The following is a 21,387-nucleotide window of genomic DNA, read 5'->3' as shown; positions in this document are numbered from 1 at the left end:
ATTGGCTGGGCACTGTCTCTTATGCCCTGTTTAGCTTACGAAAAGGCCTGTATTTAAATCACAGGCATCTTATATGAGACGGCAGCTGTGGGTTGTTCTCCCCCTCCTTCCATATCCTTTTACACTAGGGGGTGATGGGCCTTGGTGGTCCTGCCATGCTAAAATGGCTGAGCAGCACTTTTGCCAAACATACCATGAATATCAGAAGTGCTCACGTCAGGCAGATGGCTGTGGTAAAAGTCACCCGGTAGGCTGATCCACAAGTCCATCACATGATTCTTAGTGCAAATTCACCATTAAGTGGTAAACCTTGCCACAGTGTCAGAATGCATTCATTTATATGTTTTATGTATTATGGGGTACCCACCAGCTGTCACCTAAATTGCTGTAACAGTTGTTGTAAAAGGTAACTTGATATATTCTCAAATACCCACCAACAATTCTTACCAATACGTTATTTTAACTGTATATGGTGTAACTTTTGTATACAGTGTAACTTTGACATTATTCATTGGCAAAATTGTTGAGGAATAGTTTGGTGGTTTGATGGAACCAATGGCTGTGACAGGTCGCCTGAATAAAAACCAAGAGGGTGCACAGTGCAGTACAACAGGTCCTTGAATTCAGGCACCCTTATGTCTTCTCTTGAGTAACTGCAATAAGTGAGATATTTTTATCTTTCTGATTTCTCTCATGCACACACGCCCATGTTGTCACCGAGGAAGGCCCTGTGTGTACCCTACTGTTGTTTTCAGTACTAGAATCAATCTCACATTGTTACACTGTAAAAAAGTTCTGTAGAAATTACAGTATTACTGGGTATTACTGGCAACTAGCTGCCAGTAACTTACTGTATATTTTACATTTATGTTATTTACTGGCAACATTTTGTTCAAAGTTAAATGAACATGAAACATTTTTAGACTTTATCTTCTACAGTAAGTTACTGGCAACCAGCTGCAAAATTACAGCACATTTTTTACAGTGCAGGTAAAAAATGAGAGTGTTTTTTTAGGCAGCGGTAATTTATCCGACCAGATCACTGTTCATCTCTGTGACTGTTTATCTTCCACCCCAGGCTCGAAACATTTTCTCATCGAATCTACGTGATTCTCATAGGTGACCTGTTTGATCTCAAAAATGTGAATGGTTTCAAAAATGTGAATTGTATCTAGTGATGCACCGATGTATCGGCCGCCGATATGTATCGGCCGCCGATATTTATCGGCTGATTTTTGATAAATTTGAAACCATCGGCATATCGGCAATAGCACGAGAAAGGCCGATACCAATTGTTTATTAATTAACTACATAAAGAAATTCATTATATGTAAAAAATGAGTTGATGTTGTTAATAAAATAAATGCTGAATAGCAAAAACCACCTTTGAAGGTTGTCATGCTGTCTTATTATATTTGTTTTAGCTTAATTTGTGCCTCTCTTATTATGTTGGTCAGTTGAATGTTAAATAGATCTAATCCATGTTCAGTAAAAATAATTTGATGCAGAAATAAACTAGCTATTGGCCAACTGTATTGTATTGTATACAAGCGTTTAATATCGGCATCGGTATCAGCAAGAAGTTGTCTGTTTAAATCGGTATCGGCCCAAAAAAATCCTATCGGTGCATCCCTAATTGTATCTTTGATTATAAAAAATGACATCCAAAAGTATCCATCCAGCAGTTGACATTTTTCCTTTACTTGTACTTCCGCACTACCTCACCTGCTTCAGATTTTAAAGACATTTTCTTAAAGTTACTGACACCCAAAATGCAAACTGAAAAAGTTTTGAGAAGCCAGTAGTATTTTAGTCAGCCGTGAAACCATTCAGTAACAGGGGAATTAGCTAGATAAACAAAGAAGCATATAAACCAGGGTTCCCACGGGTCCTTGAAATCCTTGAAAGTTTGTGAATCTGGGGGAAAAAGTCAAGGCCCTGGGAAATTTTTAAAAATATACATACATACATACAGGTCATTGAAAGTGCTTGAATCTATTTAATGCAAGAAGTTTTCTGGGGGAAAAAATCCATATTATTCCCTGTGTAGTGTAGGATAATATCATAAAAATTCTAGATTTTTTAAGCACACATGCTAAATTGTTCACTTTAAATGCTTATATCTTCTGTATGCGAATGTTTGATTCATAACAAAATGCTTTGTGTTTGACACATCTCGGGTTACGTATGTAATTGTTGTTCCCTGAGAAGGGAACGAGACGCTACATCTCCCTTGCCATACTTCCTGCGTCCCTGTAACGCCATCTTTGCCAATGTTTCAGATAGTGATATACTTCCTGGCTCCCGCGTCACCCTGTCTTTGTTGTTAAGCCTCACCATTGGTTGAATTTGATATACACATTCAGACGCACTTACCCCTGGAGGCGTCCCAAAAGTGTCACCGCAGTGACGCAGCGTGAGTTCCCTCAGAAGTGAACTGTAAAAATGTCTCTTAAAAGGTAACTCGATGTAACCTTGCTCTCACCTCTGTCCCCACATTTAGTCCTTTGAATTTAGAATTTGAGGGTATTGGATCTGGAAAGTCATTAAAAGGTCCTTGACTTTAAAGTTAACTAATGTGTGGGAACCCTAATATAAACTGATCATATAATCTCAACACATCTGCCTTCATAAGGTGACCCAGTCCATGTAATATAAAACTTGAATTTACATTTTTTGATTACTCACTATTTGGGCCAAGTAGTTAACTTAAATCAGCTTACTAATTAATATCAAATGTTTTAATATCAAAAAATCTTTTATTACACAAACAGAAATCAGTTGAACCAACTTAATAATTATTATGCAACTTAATACAATGCATTTCGGAGTTGACTTTACTAATGATATGAAGTCCACCCAACTCATATTCTAAATAAATTTAAAAGAGGTTTTTTTTTACTTTTTTATGTTATTAAAACCTCAACTATGTCCCCTCAACCTCAACATTTGAACATTTTGAATTTTTTTAAATTAAAGCATTGTTTATTTGTTCCTCATAGAGGAACTCTCTAAAGAGGGACTCTAATTCTAGTTGTATCGTCTCCATCATAGCAACACTTGTGAATAACATGCCTGTCATGGCTTACATCCTCACCAGCACCTGTCACACACATGCAAAGCTTGTCAGGGAGAAACATTTGGTCTATTTTGCTCTCTCTCTCTCTTTGTTTTTTACTTAATTCATTACTTAAACTCCAAGATCCGGTATGGCTCCAGATGTATACTTCAAACAGATTTAAAGAGTGTAATATTTGAAAACCTTCTGGTTGGGGTGGTTGTAGTGTGACCAGCTCTAGATATGCGAGGGGGATGGGTCTTTACTGTGCCCTTGCCTTGTGGTGACACTACATGGCCCCTTACTGCTTACACTCACAGCTGTCTTCTGTTTGTCCTGTACAAACAGTATAGTGACCAAATTTGGTACATGTTACACTGATCTACTTACAAAAATGTATAGCTTCATGTACTCCATCCTAGAACCATATTCATAATATGGGCTGGAATTGAGTACAACTACTTATTACATCATTTAATAAGAAATGACTAAATGTAACTTCAAATACTTTATCCTAATCTGTATGTTTTGTTGTTCTTCGCTTTTCTGTGTTTTCTTTGTTTCTATTTCATGTAAAGCTGCACTGGTACAATGCATAATTGTTAAAAGCGCTATATAAATAAAATGTAATTGATTTGAATTGAATTATGCCAGCAGATCTTTATGACAAATTGTGACTTTTTTGTATCTAATTATGACATGACTACATCAAAACCCTTTTGTAATTGCACAGGTGTCGTTTATTAATCTCCTAAAACCCGAGCTTTGGTTTGTCTTTTTTTTCAGATTTCTTCCAGCTATTTGGCGTTAAGAAGAACCAATAAATATAATAAACAAATATGTTTCTCTGAACATGAAGCAGTGTAATTGTCCACGTTTGTGTACAACAGGCTCCAGTTACACAGAATGAAGTATTATGGTGCAAACAACAAAAAATTTCAATCGCAATCATTCAATAATATTTCTTTCATTGGGGTGTATAAGAGCCATGTTGTTTCTTTCTAGGTCTAGGAGGTGGTGTCAGAATACGAGGAGCAGTAGATTGCGTAACATTATGAAAGAACGGTTTCTGGTTACAGCTGCTTTTACTTACATGGGACAGTTATGCAACCCACAAAAGTTAAGACAGAAAATATTTTTTAAAAATGAAAAGGCCTAAGATAACCTAAGATGTCTTCTCATTTTTTGCACAAAAGTACTTCAGTTCATTCAGGGCAGAATATAAACATGATATTCAGGCACCTGTTGAAGTGCTACAGTGCAAACGCTTCTGATGTCAATGAATATCATCATTTAAATTCATGGGGATCCAGCCCCTATACACTCAATGTTAGGACATGTTTAGTGGACCCCACTTGTCACAGGGGAATGTTCCTGGTTGTCCCCCTTTAAAGACAACTCTGCTGTTTTGCATGATTAATGTAGGTACACTCTTAGAAATAAATGTACCAAAATAAAGATTAAAAATGAGCCATGTTTGGTTTTCCGAACAACCTTTAAAGTCAGAGGTTCTTAAATGAACCGTTTCTTTCTACCTTGTTTATGGTGTCATGTCTTCTCTATATGCACCCTCTATAATTAATAATTTTCCTCTTTTCTGTGTTTTATCATTTGAACCAATCCAACATTGTAAAAGATCGCTACAGGAATACATTTAACTTGTAGAATTGAGTTGAAGATGCAATATTTTACAATAATGCAGAAGTGGAAATGAGACTCGGAACTGAGGTTGTGTGCTTGTAATCTTCACAGAGAAATAAATGTCCTGTGTCTGTATGTTTGTGTTTTCAGGGGAAGCTATATTATCATCATGTTCTGTAGTTTGGGTAAGAGTAGCAAGTTAACTTGCTGTAGCTAATAATACAGTTGACTTTTGGAAGCACTGCAGCAGGTAACCTGAGTCCAAATATTACATATGACCTTCAGCCAAGGCTGCTTTTTAAGGAGGACTCATAGAGTGTCTGTCCTAGCTAATACTTTTCTTGCACAATGCTGTAAAATTGTGCGGCAGCACCTTTCACATCAAATTATAATTATTCACTTTTTAAATTTAAGAGCAGATAGCAAAGGAAAAGCACACAACTGTCAAAAGAGTTCTAGGATGCACTTATACGGGACATTCACATGAGTTGTCTGGCGTTGACCTTTGTAAGTGTGTGTGTGTGTGTGTGTGTGTGTGTGTGTGTGTGTGCATGTGCATGCATATGTTGGTATTAGAGTTCCTAAAAAAACTGGAAATTAAAATTATTTCTGATATTCATCAATATCTTTATTCTCTTCCGTTGTCTAATCCGTGTTTCTTGACCCACCTCCAGCAAGCCTAAGTCTGTCCCTCCCTCCCTTTCTTTTTGCTGTAGGGTTTTGTATTGCATTGACTCAGCAAAGAACTCAAGTTATTATAGAATGAAAAAAATTATAAATTAATTGTGTAACTGACATCTAAAGAAGTTTTCCATTTATTTTGCTTTTAGCAGATTTTGCAACGATTTAATTAAATATTCTTGATATTCCCTGTCTAATATTCCTGTAAAAGTGATCAGTTTAAGCAGCACAAAGCACTTTTACACAATGAGGTAAGACTTATGGTTTGTAATTTCCTATGTCCTTTCAGGCATCCTTCAGTACTATTTAATCGTCAATGCGACACGCAGACATATTGGTCTTAAGTCAAATAACTGTAACCTCCTGTTATTATCTGCAGCATTACAATGTTTGTCATGAGACTTTAAAATTGCCCATTTCACAATTGCAGTCAGTGCCGGCCCGAGCATCATTTGGGGGCCCCCATCACCAATTTTTTTATAAAAAAAAAAAAAATTACAAACATTTATTAAAAGAACAAAGTTGCACATTAAGTAAGGGCTAAAATTAGCATTAGGTACAGAAATCAAATTAAATGAATCATAACATACAAAGCATGTGTGTCCAGAAAGCTTCTTACTTTGCTACCTTTTTGCGGGTTAAATGGTTTAAAATCACTTGAAATGTTAACATTTGCAAGCCCTTTAAACATGTGAAATGATAAACTTTCCCTATTTAAATTTGCATATTAATTCGCAATGTCCTTTTCTTCTTTCTCTTTTCGGCAACAGAGGGATACATACTTTTCTGTGACATGGCTTATCATTTATTACAGTTACGCTTGCACACCGGCGCGAATTGTCAAGGCACGATAGGTGCCTATATTGCGCATGAGTCTTAAACGCTATCTAGTTGTCTGCAAATCAGATTTTTTTGTTTTGAATTATTCATTTATTCATTTGTATTCATTCATTCATATTAATTCATTTATATTACTTGTTTAAGTTATTTAATTGTAAAAAAAAACGATTGGGGGCCCCTTGGTGGCCACGGGGCCCCAAGCGGCTGCTTAGTTCGCTTATGCCTCGGGCCAGCCCTGATTGCAGTTATTGAAGTGTATTCAAATGCAATGGATGCACTTGGTGTTCTTTGAATTAGTTGGGCAGATGACATGAAGCTAAAATGCCTGTAATTACTATTATTTAGTCAGCACACACTTTGTTTCTTGGTGGAGATATTGGAGATTTTTTATATTCCCTAAACCTATCTTTTACCTATTGTAATTTTTTAGGTAACTATCCCCTAATAGTTAAAACAAAGATGTACCTACTGGGGCATTTATTGATTTCATACCAGGTTTATGATAAGTCTAACCAATGCAAACCCGTGTACTTAAAAAAGGCAACTTTTAATGTTCCTGTAGCTAAGCTGACACTTTGTTTGGGGTCTCAATTTAATAAAACACTCTGGAGGGCTCCTTTTTTCTCATGATTTTATTTTATTTTACTTGTTAATATGTTTTATCATTATTTAAAATGTTAACAAAAGAAGCCAAGCTAATATAAATATGTAATAAATAAATATTAAAATTGAGGCTGTTAATAAAATGTAGCCTATTTTGGCGGCAACCCACAGATTCTGTGCGGGCACCATGTTGGAGACTACTGGTTTATACTGTTTCACTGTATCTATGTGTGTGACTGCAGTCTAGCCAATTACATAAGGTGTGTATCGTGTGTACAGTTGGCATGTGTTTTATGAAATGTGATTCGACTGACTATAATGTTCAGTTCTCTAAGTGTGCCAGTACTGTGTGTGCCTGGCAGATGTATACATTACACTAATTATTTTACATATCCATTGCTCCTTCTTAATTATTATTTAGGCCTAGGACTGTCGTAAAGAAGTTTTAAAGCTATATTACTTATAAAATAATAGAAAATGCTTCCTTAAAAATGGCATTGTATGTATTGGGAGTTGAATTTAAATTACATCGGATTTATGTAACCTACTGTTACAATGAAGTTTGTAATTATTTTATTGCCATTTATTTTCATGTTTCAGGTAATGTAGAATTTTATTATCTGCCTAGTGCACATGATCAGATAGAGCGACCACAAACTCCCCTAGAGGTAATATGCTGACACTGCAAACTGAAAGCAAACAAGGTAGATAGAGATAAAGGGAAGAACAGCAGGCGAGAGACGAAGTGGTGTAATATCTCTTCTTCCCTTTATCTCTGTATCTACCTCGTGCGGTTTATTGAATAATCTAGTTGATTTCTCAATGCTTGCCTGACTTCTTCAATAGGATTTTCCTTTTATGGCCAGACTGTGCACGGCAAATGAATTATAACATGAAGCATGCATATTCAATCAATCTTTTACTTGAATAAAAGCATAAATAAATTTCTAAATTTACATGTGATGTCTCACTATTATATGTCATTTAGATAAGCTAACTGTCTTCTCCCTAATTTTGTTAATAGGAGGCATTGTTTGGAATCTTGTGGGAACTTGCTTTTTATTTTCAGTATTTATGAAGTGATGGGCCGGTTGTTTGTTAGTTTTTTTAATGATATTTTAGCCAAAAAACCTGTCTGGAGTTTTGTGTATGTGATGATAATTCTGGAGATAATAGTAATAAGTTGATGAGTAAAGTCAAAAGTAGACAAAAATATTAGATTTGATTATTATTGTGGATTAAACTCATAGTAAACATTGCCTTTTTAAATGCATTGCTTGTTTTCAGTGAACAATACAAAACTACAAAACTAAAGTAGGAACAGAAACCCAAAAATATGCTTCAGTTAATTTCGTATGTAAATTTAATTCACACAAGTTATATATTGAAAATCATATGCAGGATCTAGCAATAACTTTTGCATGTACATTATAGGCTTACATTAAAATTGTCTTAGCTATGCAACATTAAGGGATACCCCAATTTTGCACATATTGTGAATGTAATTTGATCATAACTACTGATCATGCCCCTTTTTCAGTTCTGCTCAGCCTTTGTTTACAATTGCAGATAAAAATCATTTAATGCAAGAAACACTCTTTGTGTGTGTTGAGTCAAGTTTTAGCAAGTTGTTAGGTGTGTCCCCAACATAATGCATCTTAAACACAGAACTATGTGTCTGCACTGTGAACTTTAAACCTTTGCTGACATGATAAGCTGTAGTCATGGTTATGTTTTCTATATGGGTGTGGCCTAACCCGTCCGCCTGTGTGCTGGTCATGAATCATGTCTACCAAAAACTACACTTGCCTAATGCAATTTTTGTTGTTTTGTATGAAAAACTGTTAAATAAATAAGTTATAAAGTCATGTGAAACCCAACAGGGAATATTTTTTCATTCAAGTGAAGTCCTAACACTTATGATCTAGAAAAAGTAGTTCTGTTATTTATGTGTGTAAATGTTGAAATCTCTTGGGCGGGGCAACAGTATTAAAACACTTCCTATGTGTCTGCAGTACACAGACTGCGAGGCATCCAGACCGAAATGGCGGCTGAATGGAAACAGAAGTGTGATTCAGAATGGGCTTTGGGGGCTAACGGTGTCCCCATGCCTGATGGTGTGGACTGGAAATATGTTTGTGAGAAGAAGCCGTTTGAGCGGAATCTGCTCCAGAACCCATCGCCGTACGGTAATGACGTCACGTGCATAAACATACACGCGTTGCAGTAAATTACACAGCTATCGTTAATTTAATCTCCTTTATGTGATTGTTAAAGGGTAGTTTTAGTAATATTACATGTGCTGGGACTTCTTGGATTTCTGGTGAGTTTGTTCATTTTGATTTTTGGGCACTGCTTAGTGGTGCTTCAAAGGTTGAGATAAAAGTTCATAAAAAAGAATTTAGCCAGTATTCAACACAGTAGTCCCTCTCCCTAACATTAATTGTGCAATAAATCTCAGGTGGAAAGCGGATATTTCGCTTTTATTGTGATTTTAGGGTGTTTCTCAAACGCAAGGTTGCATCCTATAAAGGCTGCGTCCTTCCTAGACCAGACCAGAAGTAGGCTTCGATGTTAAGAGTCCTCCTTAACATTATGGGGCGGTTTCCCGGACCAGGATTAGCTTAATCCAGGACTAGGCCTTAGTTTAATTAGGAAATATAACTAGTTTTAACAAACATGCCATACTATAAACATTACCTGTGTGCATTTTGAGGTAAAACAAAGGGCACTGATGTATTTTAAGATATGTAAGTGCAAGTTGTTTTCAGTTTGGAGAGCTCTTAAAAGTGTTTAAATCTAGGACTAGTCTAATCCCTGTCCGGGAAACTGCCCCTAAAAGCTAGAATTAAACGGTCTAGTTAGTAAGTGTCCATGCTATAACGTCATAATAATAGTTCCCACCCCTGTGGTCATGGCATGGAAATTGTAAAGAGAGAAGATTGTGATAAAAGTGTAATAACCATATTTTTTTTTTTTGTTTATTGTGTAAAGTTACTCTCAGCAAAACCATAGTTTTACTACACTAACCATGGTTTAACACTGTTTTTTGTGAAAAAAATGGTTTTACTACAGTAACCATGTTTTTTACTGTAGTAAAACCATGGTTAATTTTTGTAACGGGTGGTCTCCCATTTCACAACATGGGCAGTTTAACATTATGTAAATTAAATTAACCATGTTTTTTTGGGGTAAAAGCCATGCTTTTTGGTGTATTGATTACTATAAGCAAAACCATGATTTTACCACAGTAACCATGGTTTAACTTTTTTAGTAAGGGATTAACAACAAAACAGAGAATAACATAAATGTCTTCGTCTCTAAAAAAAACATGTTTTTGCCTATGTCATAACGAATTGGGTGAGCTCTGTGCCGACTTGTTTGCAATTTTTTTATTATTTTTTTATTTTGTATTTCAGAATAAAATTGGGCAGAGTAAGTGCCATTTCAATTCACGTGATGTTTTTGGAATGTGTGCAAAGAGTTGTGAATGATTTATGGCCACAAAGTATACACTTCATGCATCCTTCAAAAGAGGTCGGAAAAAGGACATGAGACGAAGGCTGCCTCGAAGCATCCTTCGAATTGAGAGATGTCCTTAGATTATGCATGATGATGTTGCAGCCAAGATATACAGCCATCCTAGGACCATATACAGCCATCCTCGCCTTTAAAAAACACAGTTAAAGTCCTCGTGAACAGAAAGTCGCGTTCGACTTTACTTCTATATTGTGACGTATTTCCAAGTGAAACGGAATAGGCTTGTTTAACTTGATGTGGAGCCGCAAAAATTTGTGGCAGCGACAAACTTTCAGTCTGGATGGCATGTCACTGCCATTCCTGTAGTAAAACGAAGGCGAGAGTGCCTGACACGGGACAGCGCTCCGGGTCACATCCATTCTCTTTACCACATTCATAACCACTGCCCAATTACAAGCATGATTGTAAAATGGCAGACACGCCCATGGAGCAGTCGAATAAGGTATCTATAGTTGTGTTTCAATTCGAAGGTGAGGTCTCAGTCTTCTAAGGTCGCTGCCTCAGATGTCCACGAAGAGAAGTGAAATGAGATGGTCTAGCCCACGTAGGATCCAAGGTTGCATCACCTGCTGTTACCTCCCACCGCGCCTGTCAATGGGACACAGCAGAGACGCAAATAAAATAAATTTGGAAGCAGAAGAAATTTTTTTTTCATATGACATGTTGATGTAGATTGATCTAACCAACAAAATATTAAATTAACCAACCTTAGAAGTATATAAAAGTAAAACACAACATACACAGTATTGCAGAAATAATATAATACAAAAAAATATTGTCGCTGACCAATGAAATTCACGTATGTCCAAAACGGTTACTTTTCTGGAAGTGAAAAAAACACTGTATTTCAAAAGCAGTTGAATGTAGCGTTGTCATACTTGGTACGGCATCTTTACATGTAAGCATATTCTTGCCAGTGTAATGATATAATACACATTTGACCAAAATTGAGTTTAAATGGACATACATGCATATTTTACAGTAACGGTGCTCGATACGCGTTCTTCCGATCATTAATTAGAATGGCCAAGTCGCGTTTCATATTGACAGATGAATACACTCAGTTTATTAAATAGCCTACGTCAGGGGTGCCCAACCCTGTTCCTGGAGGGCTGCCGTCCTGCAGATTTTAGCTCCAACCCCAATCAAACACAGCTGAAGCAGCCAATCAAGGTGTTCAGGGTTGCTTGGTAATTACAGACAGGTGGTTGGAGCTGGGTTGGGGCTGAGGTCTGCAGGACGGTGGCCCTCCGGGAGCAGGGTTGGGCACCCCTGGCCTAAGTCTTAGTTTATTAAAAACGCTTAGTTTATTTAATATTAATTATAAATGTATTAAATGTTTCTTGCAAACTATGAAGGGACAATGAATCAATACACTGACATGGTAATGCTAGACGGATACTTTGTTTGCACAGTCCTACCGTAATTTAGTCACTCCTAGACGTACGTCTGGCTTCAAGGGGGAAACGTTTACCTCGATGAAGGAAAGTCATTGTCTCACCAGGCTATGTTAATTCGGCTATCCAGTGCTGAGCTTCGATGAAACTTCACGAGACCGGCGAGATGCTTCCACAAGGCGGGAGATATGAGCCGTGATTGACAGCTTTGACACCAAATAGATATACGTGAAAATCAGATGACATGATTTCACAACGTATCATTAGCCATTAAGATATGTGAAGCATACTGTATACGGAAATGAACCTTGACATTCAATCCGTTGAAAAATCTCAAAATCGGCAAAATGGACATACGTGGTTTTCATCGGACAGCGACGATATGTAATATGTTATCATATTAAAATAACGAGGAGGAGTGTTTTTCTGTGAAATACAAACGTTTCTTTAATAAAGGTTTTTAAATGTTTATTTTAAAATATCCAGCTAGTGTAGAGTCCTGCAGGGATGACATTTTTAAAAATTGTTTATAATGAACAATATTCAATTAAAACATAAAAATTGTCCGTTTTGATTTCATGTGGACTTTAAGGAATTTTAAAGTACTTTTTTTATAACCAGGTGTGAGCCACAAGACCCCACCACCTGAACATCCTGTTACAGGAGTGCCACCTCCAAGTCACCAACCACCCAGGTTTGAGCCAGAGGGTGAGTCAAAAAACACTCTACAAAACTATTCTGTAATGAATTTCATTTTTTCATATCCTTTCTTAACTATGTAGCATAAATATTCTTATACATGAATTATATAGAACCACTATTGCCTTTACAAAATCATGAAGTTGGATTATAATCATAGGTCATTTCTCTGGCTGGAGCACCAGTACAGAGGTCTTGCCTTATGACACTAGTGGGATTCCCCCCGGAGTTGTGATCTGCCACTTGCCTCAGCACAGGTGAGTCCAAGTTGCTTCAGAAATATTTGACATTGTCTCAACATCAAGAAATATTTCATTAAGTGTTGCTTACAATATACTAAAATGATTATTATGGGAAGGATGCCTTTGAAGTGACACTCCACTTTTTTTTTGATTAGTGGAGTGAAACATTTTATTTTTAGGGTTTTGGAATCCATTCAGCCAATCTCTGGGACTGGCGGTACCACTTTAAGCTTAGCATAATCCATTGAATCTGATTAGACCATTAGCATCACACTAAATAATAACCAAAGAGTTTTGATATTTTTCCTATTTAGACTTGACTCTTCTGTGGTTGCATCGTGTGCTAAGACCGACAGAAAATTAAAAGTTGCGATTTTCTAGGCATATATGGCTAGGAACTATACTCTCATTCTGCCGTAATAATCAAGGACTTTGCTGCCATATCTTACCATATTATGCAACGCCCGAAAATAGTTCCCTCTGGCTACTTTCAATAGCAAGGGACTATTTTCGGGCATTGTGCCTGCTGCAGCCATGGTACGGCAGCAAAGTCCTTGATTATTACGCCAGAATGAGAGTATAGTTTGAGCGTGATGCTAATGGTCTAATCAGATTTAATAGATTATGCTAAGCTATGCTAAAAGTGGTACCGCCAGACCCGGAGATCGGCTGAATAGATTCCAAAACGGTAAAAATCAAATGTTTAACTCTAATGGAGCTGGAAAATGAGCCCATTTTCAAAAAAGTGGAGTGTCCCTTTAAATATCTTGCTCAACGATGTAAGGTTAAGATCCAGTAAGTTTCCAATATCTCAATGAAGCATGGTCAGAACTTAAAAGCAGCTTTTACACATACTTTCTTTGCTACCACATCTCAATTACATGACAGGTTTGTTATTTTAAACCTTGACATGTGGGAGCAAAGAATAGTATATTATTTCACTATAATTGGTCTGAAATTACCTATTTGTATTCTTATCTCAGGTGGTTCTCTTTAGAGCAACGTGTGGACCTGAAGGCAGAAGGTCTGTGGGACCAGGTGCTGGATGAGTTTCAACCAGAGATAGTCATTGAAGACTGGTGAGTTTGGTTTGTTTCATGATATATTAAAGTTTTAGCTATTTGCTAACAATGTTTTTAAAGACAAGTTAAAAAGGTACTCATCATATTTATGTACTTTACATTTTTATTTTAAAAAGTCATGTCCATTCTTCATGTCTTTATTGTGTTCACACAATTCAATGTGACCCTTCTTTTGTATAAGGTATGAGGAAAGCCAGCTTCATAAATATATCTATGTGCTTGAAGTGAAGCTCTTGGGCGCTGATGGTAAGACAGTCATCAAAGAGCACACCTGTAGCCCTGAAGAAGATCTGGAGTGTTATTCACACACTTGGAAAAAGGTAGCACAGTATAGATCCATATATATTTAATAGCTGCATGCCAACATGAAATAATTTGTAAATGTGTTTGTGTATGTGCATAGGTCTCCCATGTATTCTCAAACTATGGGCCTGGGGTGAGGTACATTCACTTCCTCCACAAACTGAAGAACAAGTTCATGATTGAATTTTTTAATACCAAGGTTACAGACAGCTCAATTGTGATCAAGGTCACCAAATCAGTGTAAAATGGGCCATCACGGTGAGGAAAATAATGAGACGTGAGGCACTTCACAGATAACACTTTTGAAAAGAAAAAACGCTGTTGTTTGTATGTGGTTGAAATGTTTTCATACATTGACAGCACATGTATCCAGCACCTTATCAGTGCAATAAAACAGAAGTGGTCATCATTGTTATTGTATTTTTTGGGCAGCAGATGGCGACATAGCTTGTGAACGAGAAGTGTGCCTTGAATGTCACTATACAAACATTTTTATGATAATCACTGTGTCCAAAAAATGCCATACTTACTACAGTTATAGTTATCATTGTAAAAATCATAATAAATAAAATAGAAACACCTGTCTAATTTAAAGTCTTTTTTCATTCATTTATTTTTGATGAAAGTGGTGGCTGATGCCTCATCATAATATTGTAAATAAACGTTAACCAATTAAAACCGTTCAGGCTTTATGTTATAGCTTTAAAAGATACCTTGCATTTTAACATGCCTACATAGCTTAAAGGGATAGTTCACCCAAAATTAAAAATTCTGTCATTTTCTCATCCTCATGTTCTTAAACTGTGTGAATTATTTTTTTAAGATTAACACAAAAGAGGATATTTTGCTAAATGATGGTAATCACACAGCTGATTGTAACCATTGACTTCCATAGTAGGAAAAACAAAATGTGCTTACCATCATTTATCAAAATATCTTCTTTATTATGTTGGCTTTGAAAAAGCCAACATACTGTTGTTGTATCTAAACTTATTAGTGGTGCTTGCATTTATGCAAGGCATCACTATTATTATCTTGCATACTTATTATTATTATTAGTGGTGCTTGCATTTATGCAAGGCATCACTATTATTATTGCTCAGGGATATTATTATTATTATTCTTATGTCTGCACACTTTTTCGGCGCGTAACTCGTCCCGCACGGTTTGCCGTAGTCCCATGAAAGAGGGCTCAAATTGACCGCATTATTGAGGAGATGGTGGCTATGACTTTTATAAGCGATCGGGTGCAGGATTTTCGAAAGGGGGGCGAAAAACCACCCGAAAAATCCCATTGACCTAACATTACGCCAAACTTTGACGGGTCATAGCTCCGCTCGAGGATTTTGTAGAAACATGTGGGTTACAACATTTGAAGAGGGTGGTAGGCTCTGTAAGAACATACATCACATTGGGGTGTAACTTGTACCCCTGGGGTGTAAGAGGCACCCAAATGTGCCCCATTGACTTATAATGGGGCAGGAAACATGCCCATATAAGGAAATAAAAAAGTTCCAGATGGGATATCTTCACTTTACAATGTCATAGAGACAAGGGGGTGGGCTCATTTTATTCAGACATCCAATCAGTCTATCAGGATAGTATCAGAGCTATTAAGCCACGCCCCTAGCAACAATTTTGGGCACCCTAGCAACATCTCCCATAGACTGCCATTATAAAATGCCCAGGTGGATATCTTTGCACCAAAGTGTCATAGAGACATGGGGGTGGGCTCATTTTACTCAGACATCCAATCAGTCTCTCGGGATCCTTACATAGGTTTTAAGCCACGCCCCTAGCAACCACTTTTGAGCACCCTAGCAACATAAAATTCAAACAGTTATATCTCCGCATCCGAACATCGTAGAGACACGGGGGTTGGACCGTTTGACTCGTGACTCTGAGTGTAATCATTATGGGATGCCATTTTTTTCCCTAGCAACCAAATACAGTACTCTAGCAACAGAGTAAACAAAGCCTTATATCTCCGCATCAGAACATCGTAGAGACACGGGGGTTGGACCGTTTGACTCATGACTCGGCGTGTAATCATTATGGTATGCCAATTTTTTCCCTAGCAACCAAATACAGTACCCTAGCAACAGAGTAAACAAAGCCTTATATCTCGGCATCCGAACATCGAAGAGACACGGGGGTTGGACCTATTGACTCGTGACTCGGCGTGTAATCATTATGGGATGCCAATTTTTCCCCTAGCAACCAAATACAGTACCCTAGCAACAGAGTAAACAAAGCCTTATATCTCCGCATCAGAACATCTTAGAGACACGGGGGTTGGACCGTTTGACTCGTGACTCGGCGTGTAATCACTATGGGATGCCAATTTTTTCCCTAGCAACGAAATACAGTACCCTAGCAACAGAGTAAACAAAGCCTTATATCTCCGCATTAGAACATCGTAGAGACACGGGGGTTGGACCGTTTGACTCGTGACTTGGAGGGTAATCACTAGTGGATGCCATTTTTTCCCTAGCAACCAAATACAGCTCCCTAGCAACAGAGTAAACAAAGCCTTATATCTCCGCATCAGAACATCGTAGAGACACGGGGGTTGGACCGTTTGACTTGTGACTCGGCGGGTAATCACCAGTGGATGCCAATTTTCCCCCTAGCAACCAAATACAGTACCCTAGCAACAGTGTAAACAAAGCCTTATATCTCCGCAGCAGAACATCGTAGAGACACAGGGGTTGGACCATTTTACTTGTGACTCGGCATGTAATCACTAGTGGATGCCAATTTTTTCCCTAGCAACCAAATACAGTACCCTAGCAACCGAATAAACAAAGCCTTATATCTCCGCATCAGAACATCGTAGAGACACGGGAGTTGGATCTTTTTACTTTTGGCTTGGAGTATAATCATATATGTTCCCCAGAATTTTGCCACGGCAAGCACCACTCACATTTTCTTCAGGAAATGTACCTATCTAGTTATAAATATTATTATTCTTATGTCTGCACACTTTTTCGGCGCGTAACTCGTCCCGCACGGTTTGCCGTAGTCCCATGAAAGAGGCCTCAAATCGACCGGTTTATTGAGGAGATGGTGGCTATGACTTTTATAAGCGATCGGGTGCAGGTTTTTCGAAAGGGGGGCGAAAAACCACCCGAAAAAATCCCATTGACTTAACATTGGGCCTAACTTTGATGGGTCATAGCTCCACTCAAGGATTTTGTAAAAACATGTAGGTTACAACATTTGAAGGGGGTGGTAGGCTTTGTAAGAACATTCATGACATTGGGGTGTAAGCTGTACCCCTGGGGTGTAAGAGGCACCCGAAATTTCCCATTGACTTATAATGGGGCAGGAAACATGCCCATATAAGGGAATAAAAAAGTTCCAGATGGGATATCTTTGCTTTACAATGTCGTAGAGACATGGGGGTGGGCTCATTTTACTCAGACATCCAATCCATTTATCAGGATAGTCCCAGAGCTATTAAGCCACGCCCCTAGCAACCACTTTTAAGCACCCTAGCAACATAAAATTCAAACAGTTATATCTCGGCATCAGAACATCGTAGAATCACGGGGGTTGGATCGTTTTACTCGTGACTCGGAGGGTAATCACTAGCCACATCATTGGCCACTCCCAAGCCACGCCCCTAGCAACCAAATGTGAGCACCCTAGCAACTGAATAAATAAAGGCTTATATCTCCGCATCAGAACATCGTAGAGACACGGGGGTTGGACCGTTTGACTCGTGACTCGGAGGGTAATCACTAGTGGATGCCGTTTTTTTTCCCTAGCAACCAAATACAGTACCCTAGCAACAGAGTAAACAAAGCCTTATATCTCCGCATCAGAACATCGTAGAGACACGGGAGTTGGACCGTTTGACTCGTGACTCAGAGTGTAATCACTATGGGATGCCAATTTTTTCCCTAGCAACCAAATACAGTACCCTAGCAACAGAGTAAACAAAGCCTTATATCTCCGCATCAGAACATCATAGAGACACGGGGGTTGGACCGTTTGACTCATGACTCGGCGTGTAATCACTAGTGGATGCCGTTTTTTTTCCCTAGCAACCAAATACAGTACCCTAGCAACAGAGTAAACAAAGCCTTATATCTCCGCATCAGAACATCGTAGAGACACGGGAGTTGGACCGTTTGACTCGTGACTCAGAGTGTAATCACTATGGGATGCCAATTTTTTCCCTAGCAACCAAATACAGTACCCTAGCAACAGAGTAAACAAAGCCTTATATCTGCGCATCAGAACATCGTAGAGACACGGGGGTTGGACTCGTGAGTCGGAGTGTAATCATTATGGGATGCCATTTTTTCCCCTAGCAACCAAATGCAGTACCCTAGCAACAGAGTAAACAAAGCCTTATATCTCCGCATCAGAACATCGTAGAGACACGGGGGTTGGACCGTTTGACTCGTGACTCGGAGGGTAATCACTAGTGGATGCCATTTTTTTCCCTAGCAACCAAATACAGTACCCTAGCAACCAAATAAACACAGCCTTATATCTCCGCATCAGAACATCGTAGAGACACGGGAGTTGGATCGTTTTACTTTTGGCTTGGAGTATAATCATATATGGTCCCCAGAATTTTGCCACGGCAAGCACCACTCACATTTTCTTCAGGAAATGTACCTATCTAGTTATTATTATTCTTATGCTCCCCCACTTTTTCTGACTGTAACTCCTCCTAGAGCTTTCAAGCTACACCCACAAAACTTAACAAAACTTTTAAGACTGGTCCGTAGATTTATGCTATGACTTTTCTAACTGATGGGACCTACCGAATTCCTAAACGGGGCGCTCAAACACCCCAAAAATTCCATTGACTTAACATTACGACCAACTTTGACGGGTCATAGCTGCGAACGTGAAATTTGTAGAAACTTGTGGCTTATCACAGTTGAAGAGGCTGGCAGGCTCTGTAAGAACATACATCACATTGGGGTGTAAGCTGTACCCCTGGGGTGTAAGAGGCCCCCAAATTTCCCCATTGACTTATAATGGGGCAGGAAACACGCCCATATAAGGGAATAAAAACGTCCCAGAAGGAATATCTTCATTCTAGAGTGTCGTAGAGACATGGGGGTGGGCTCATTTTACTCAGGCATCCAATCAGTCTTTCAGGATCTCTCCAAAGCTATTAAGCCACGCCCCTAGCAACCATTTTGGGCACCCTAGCAACATCTCCCATAGACTGCCATTATAAAATGCCCAGATGGATATCTTTGCATCACACTGTCATAGAGACATGGGGGTGGGCTCATTTTACTCAGGCATCCAATCAGTCTCTCAGGATTCTTACAGAGTTATTAAGCCACGCCCCTAGCAACCAAATATGAGCACCCTAGCAACAGAACAAACAAAGCCTTATATCTCTGCTTCAGAACATCATAGAGACACGGGGGTTGGACCGTTTTACTTGTGGCTTGAAGGGTGATCATTATGGGATGCCAATTTTCTCCCTAGCAACCAAACTTAGTACCCTAGCAACGGAATAAACAAAGCCTTATATCTCCGCTTCAGAACATCATAGAGACACGGGGGTTGGGCTGTTTTACTTGTGGCTTGAAGTGTGATCATTATGGGATGCCAATTTTCTCCCTAGCAACCAAACTTAGTACCATAGCAACGGAATAAACAAAGCCTTATATCTCCGCTTCAGAACATCTTAGAGACACGGGGGTTGGACCGTTTTACTTGTGGCTTGAAGGGGGATCATTATGGGATGCCAATTTTCTCCCTAGCAACCAAACTTAGTACCCTAGCAACGGAATAAACAAAGCCTTATATCTCCGCTTCAGAACATCATAGAGACATGGGGGTTGGACCGTTTTACTTGTGGCTTGAAGTGTGATCATTATGGGATGCCAATTTTCTCCCTAGCAACCAAACTTAGTACCCTAGCAACGGAATAAACAAAGCCTTATATCTCCGCTTCAGAACATCTTAGAGACACGGGGGTTGGACCGTTTTACTTGTGGCTTGAAGGTTGATCATTATGGGATGCCAATTTTCTCCCTAGCAACCAAACTTAGTACCCTAGCAACGGAATAAACAAAGCCTTATATCTCCGCTTCAGAACATCATAGAGACCCGGGGGTTGGACCGTTTTACTTGTGGCTTGAAGGTTGATCATTATGGGATGCCAATTTTCTCCCTAGCAACCAAACTTAGTACCCTAGCAACGGAATAAACAAAGCCTTATATCTCCCCTTCAGAACATCATAGAGACACGGGGGTTGGACCGTTTTACTTGTGGCTTGAAGGGTGATCATTATGGGATGCCAATTTTCTCCTTAGCAACCAAACTTAGTACCCTAGCAACGAAACAAACAAAGCCTTATATCTCTGCTTCAGAACATCATAGAGACACGGGGTGGGACTGTTTTACTTTGTGGCTTGAAGGGTGATCATTATGGGATACCAATTTTCTCCTTAGCAACCAAACTTAGTACCCTAGCAACGGAATAAACAAAGCCTTATATCTCTGCTTCAGAACATCATAGAGACACGGGGGTTGGACCGTTTTACTTGTGGCTTGAAGGGTGATCATTATGGGATGCCAATTTTCTCCCTAGCAACCAAACTTAGTACCCTAGCAACGGAATAAACAAAGCCTTATATCTCCGCTTCAGAACATCTTAGAGACGCGGGGGTTGGACCGTTTTACTTGTGGCTTGAAGGTTGATCATTATGGGATGCCAATTTTCTCCCTAGCAACCAAACTTAGTACCCTAGCAACGGAATAAACAAAGCCTTATATCTCTGCTTCAGAACATCATAGAGACACGGGGGTTGGACCGTTTTACTTGTGGCTTGAAGGGTGATCATTATGGGATGCCAATTTTCTCCTTAGCAACCAAACTTAGTACCCTAGCAACAGAATAAATGTAAGCTTCATGCTAATCATGTTAGCTTCATGCTAGCTTTGTGCTAATCATGCTAGCATCATGCTAATCATGCTAGCATCATGCTAGCTTCATGCTAATCATGCTTACATCATGTTAGCTTCATGCTAATCATGCTAGCATCATACTTAAACATACTAACAGCCAGATAGCCTACTAAACTAAACTTCTGTCAAACCGTTTTAAACGTTCAGGCTACGCTTTTTCAAGCCAACATAAAGTTTGTCCTCAAACTTTAATATCTAGTTATTTATTGCAATACTTCCATAATATGGTGTGCTTAATATTGTGTGTTGTGTGATTACAATCATCATCAACTTATCTTTTGTGTTCAATAAAATAAAATAAAAACTCCTACAGGTTTGGAACAACATGAGGGTGATTAAACGG

General features: G+C 38.6%; 1 protein-coding gene across 1 annotated transcript; it reads left to right on the top strand.

Annotated features, from left to right (window-relative positions):
• Window positions 1-8,807: 8,807 nt before the first annotated feature.
• On the top strand, window positions 8,808-14,495 carry nccrp1 (P1, F-box associated domain containing). The gene is made up of 6 exons (XM_055199726.2): window positions 8,808-9,012; window positions 12,382-12,468; window positions 12,620-12,716; window positions 13,685-13,780; window positions 13,965-14,103; window positions 14,187-14,495. The coding sequence occupies exons 1-6, from the start codon at window positions 8,868-8,870 to the stop codon at window positions 14,328-14,330; spliced, it is 708 nt and encodes a 235-aa protein (XP_055055701.2). The 5' UTR covers window positions 8,808-8,867; the 3' UTR covers window positions 14,331-14,495.
• Window positions 14,496-21,387: the final 6,892 nt, after the last annotated feature.

Source organism: Misgurnus anguillicaudatus, chromosome 22, assembly GCF_027580225.2.
Source record: "Misgurnus anguillicaudatus chromosome 22, ASM2758022v2, whole genome shotgun sequence".
Classification (NCBI taxonomy): Eukaryota; Metazoa; Chordata; class Actinopteri; order Cypriniformes; family Cobitidae; genus Misgurnus; species Misgurnus anguillicaudatus.
This window is presented reverse-complemented; position numbering and strand designations above follow the sequence as displayed.

Coding starts and splice junctions, on each gene's coding strand:
- nccrp1 (XM_055199726.2), top strand. CDS start 8,868: ATGGCGGCTGAATGGAAACAGAAGTGTGATTCAGAATGGGCTTTGGGG. Junction 12,469..12,619: donor ACCCAGGTTTGAGCCAGAGG/GTGAGTCAAAAA, acceptor TTATAATCATAG/GTCATTTCTCTGGCTGGAGC. Junction 12,717..13,684: donor TGCCACTTGCCTCAGCACAG/GTGAGTCCAAGT, acceptor TTCTTATCTCAG/GTGGTTCTCTTTAGAGCAAC.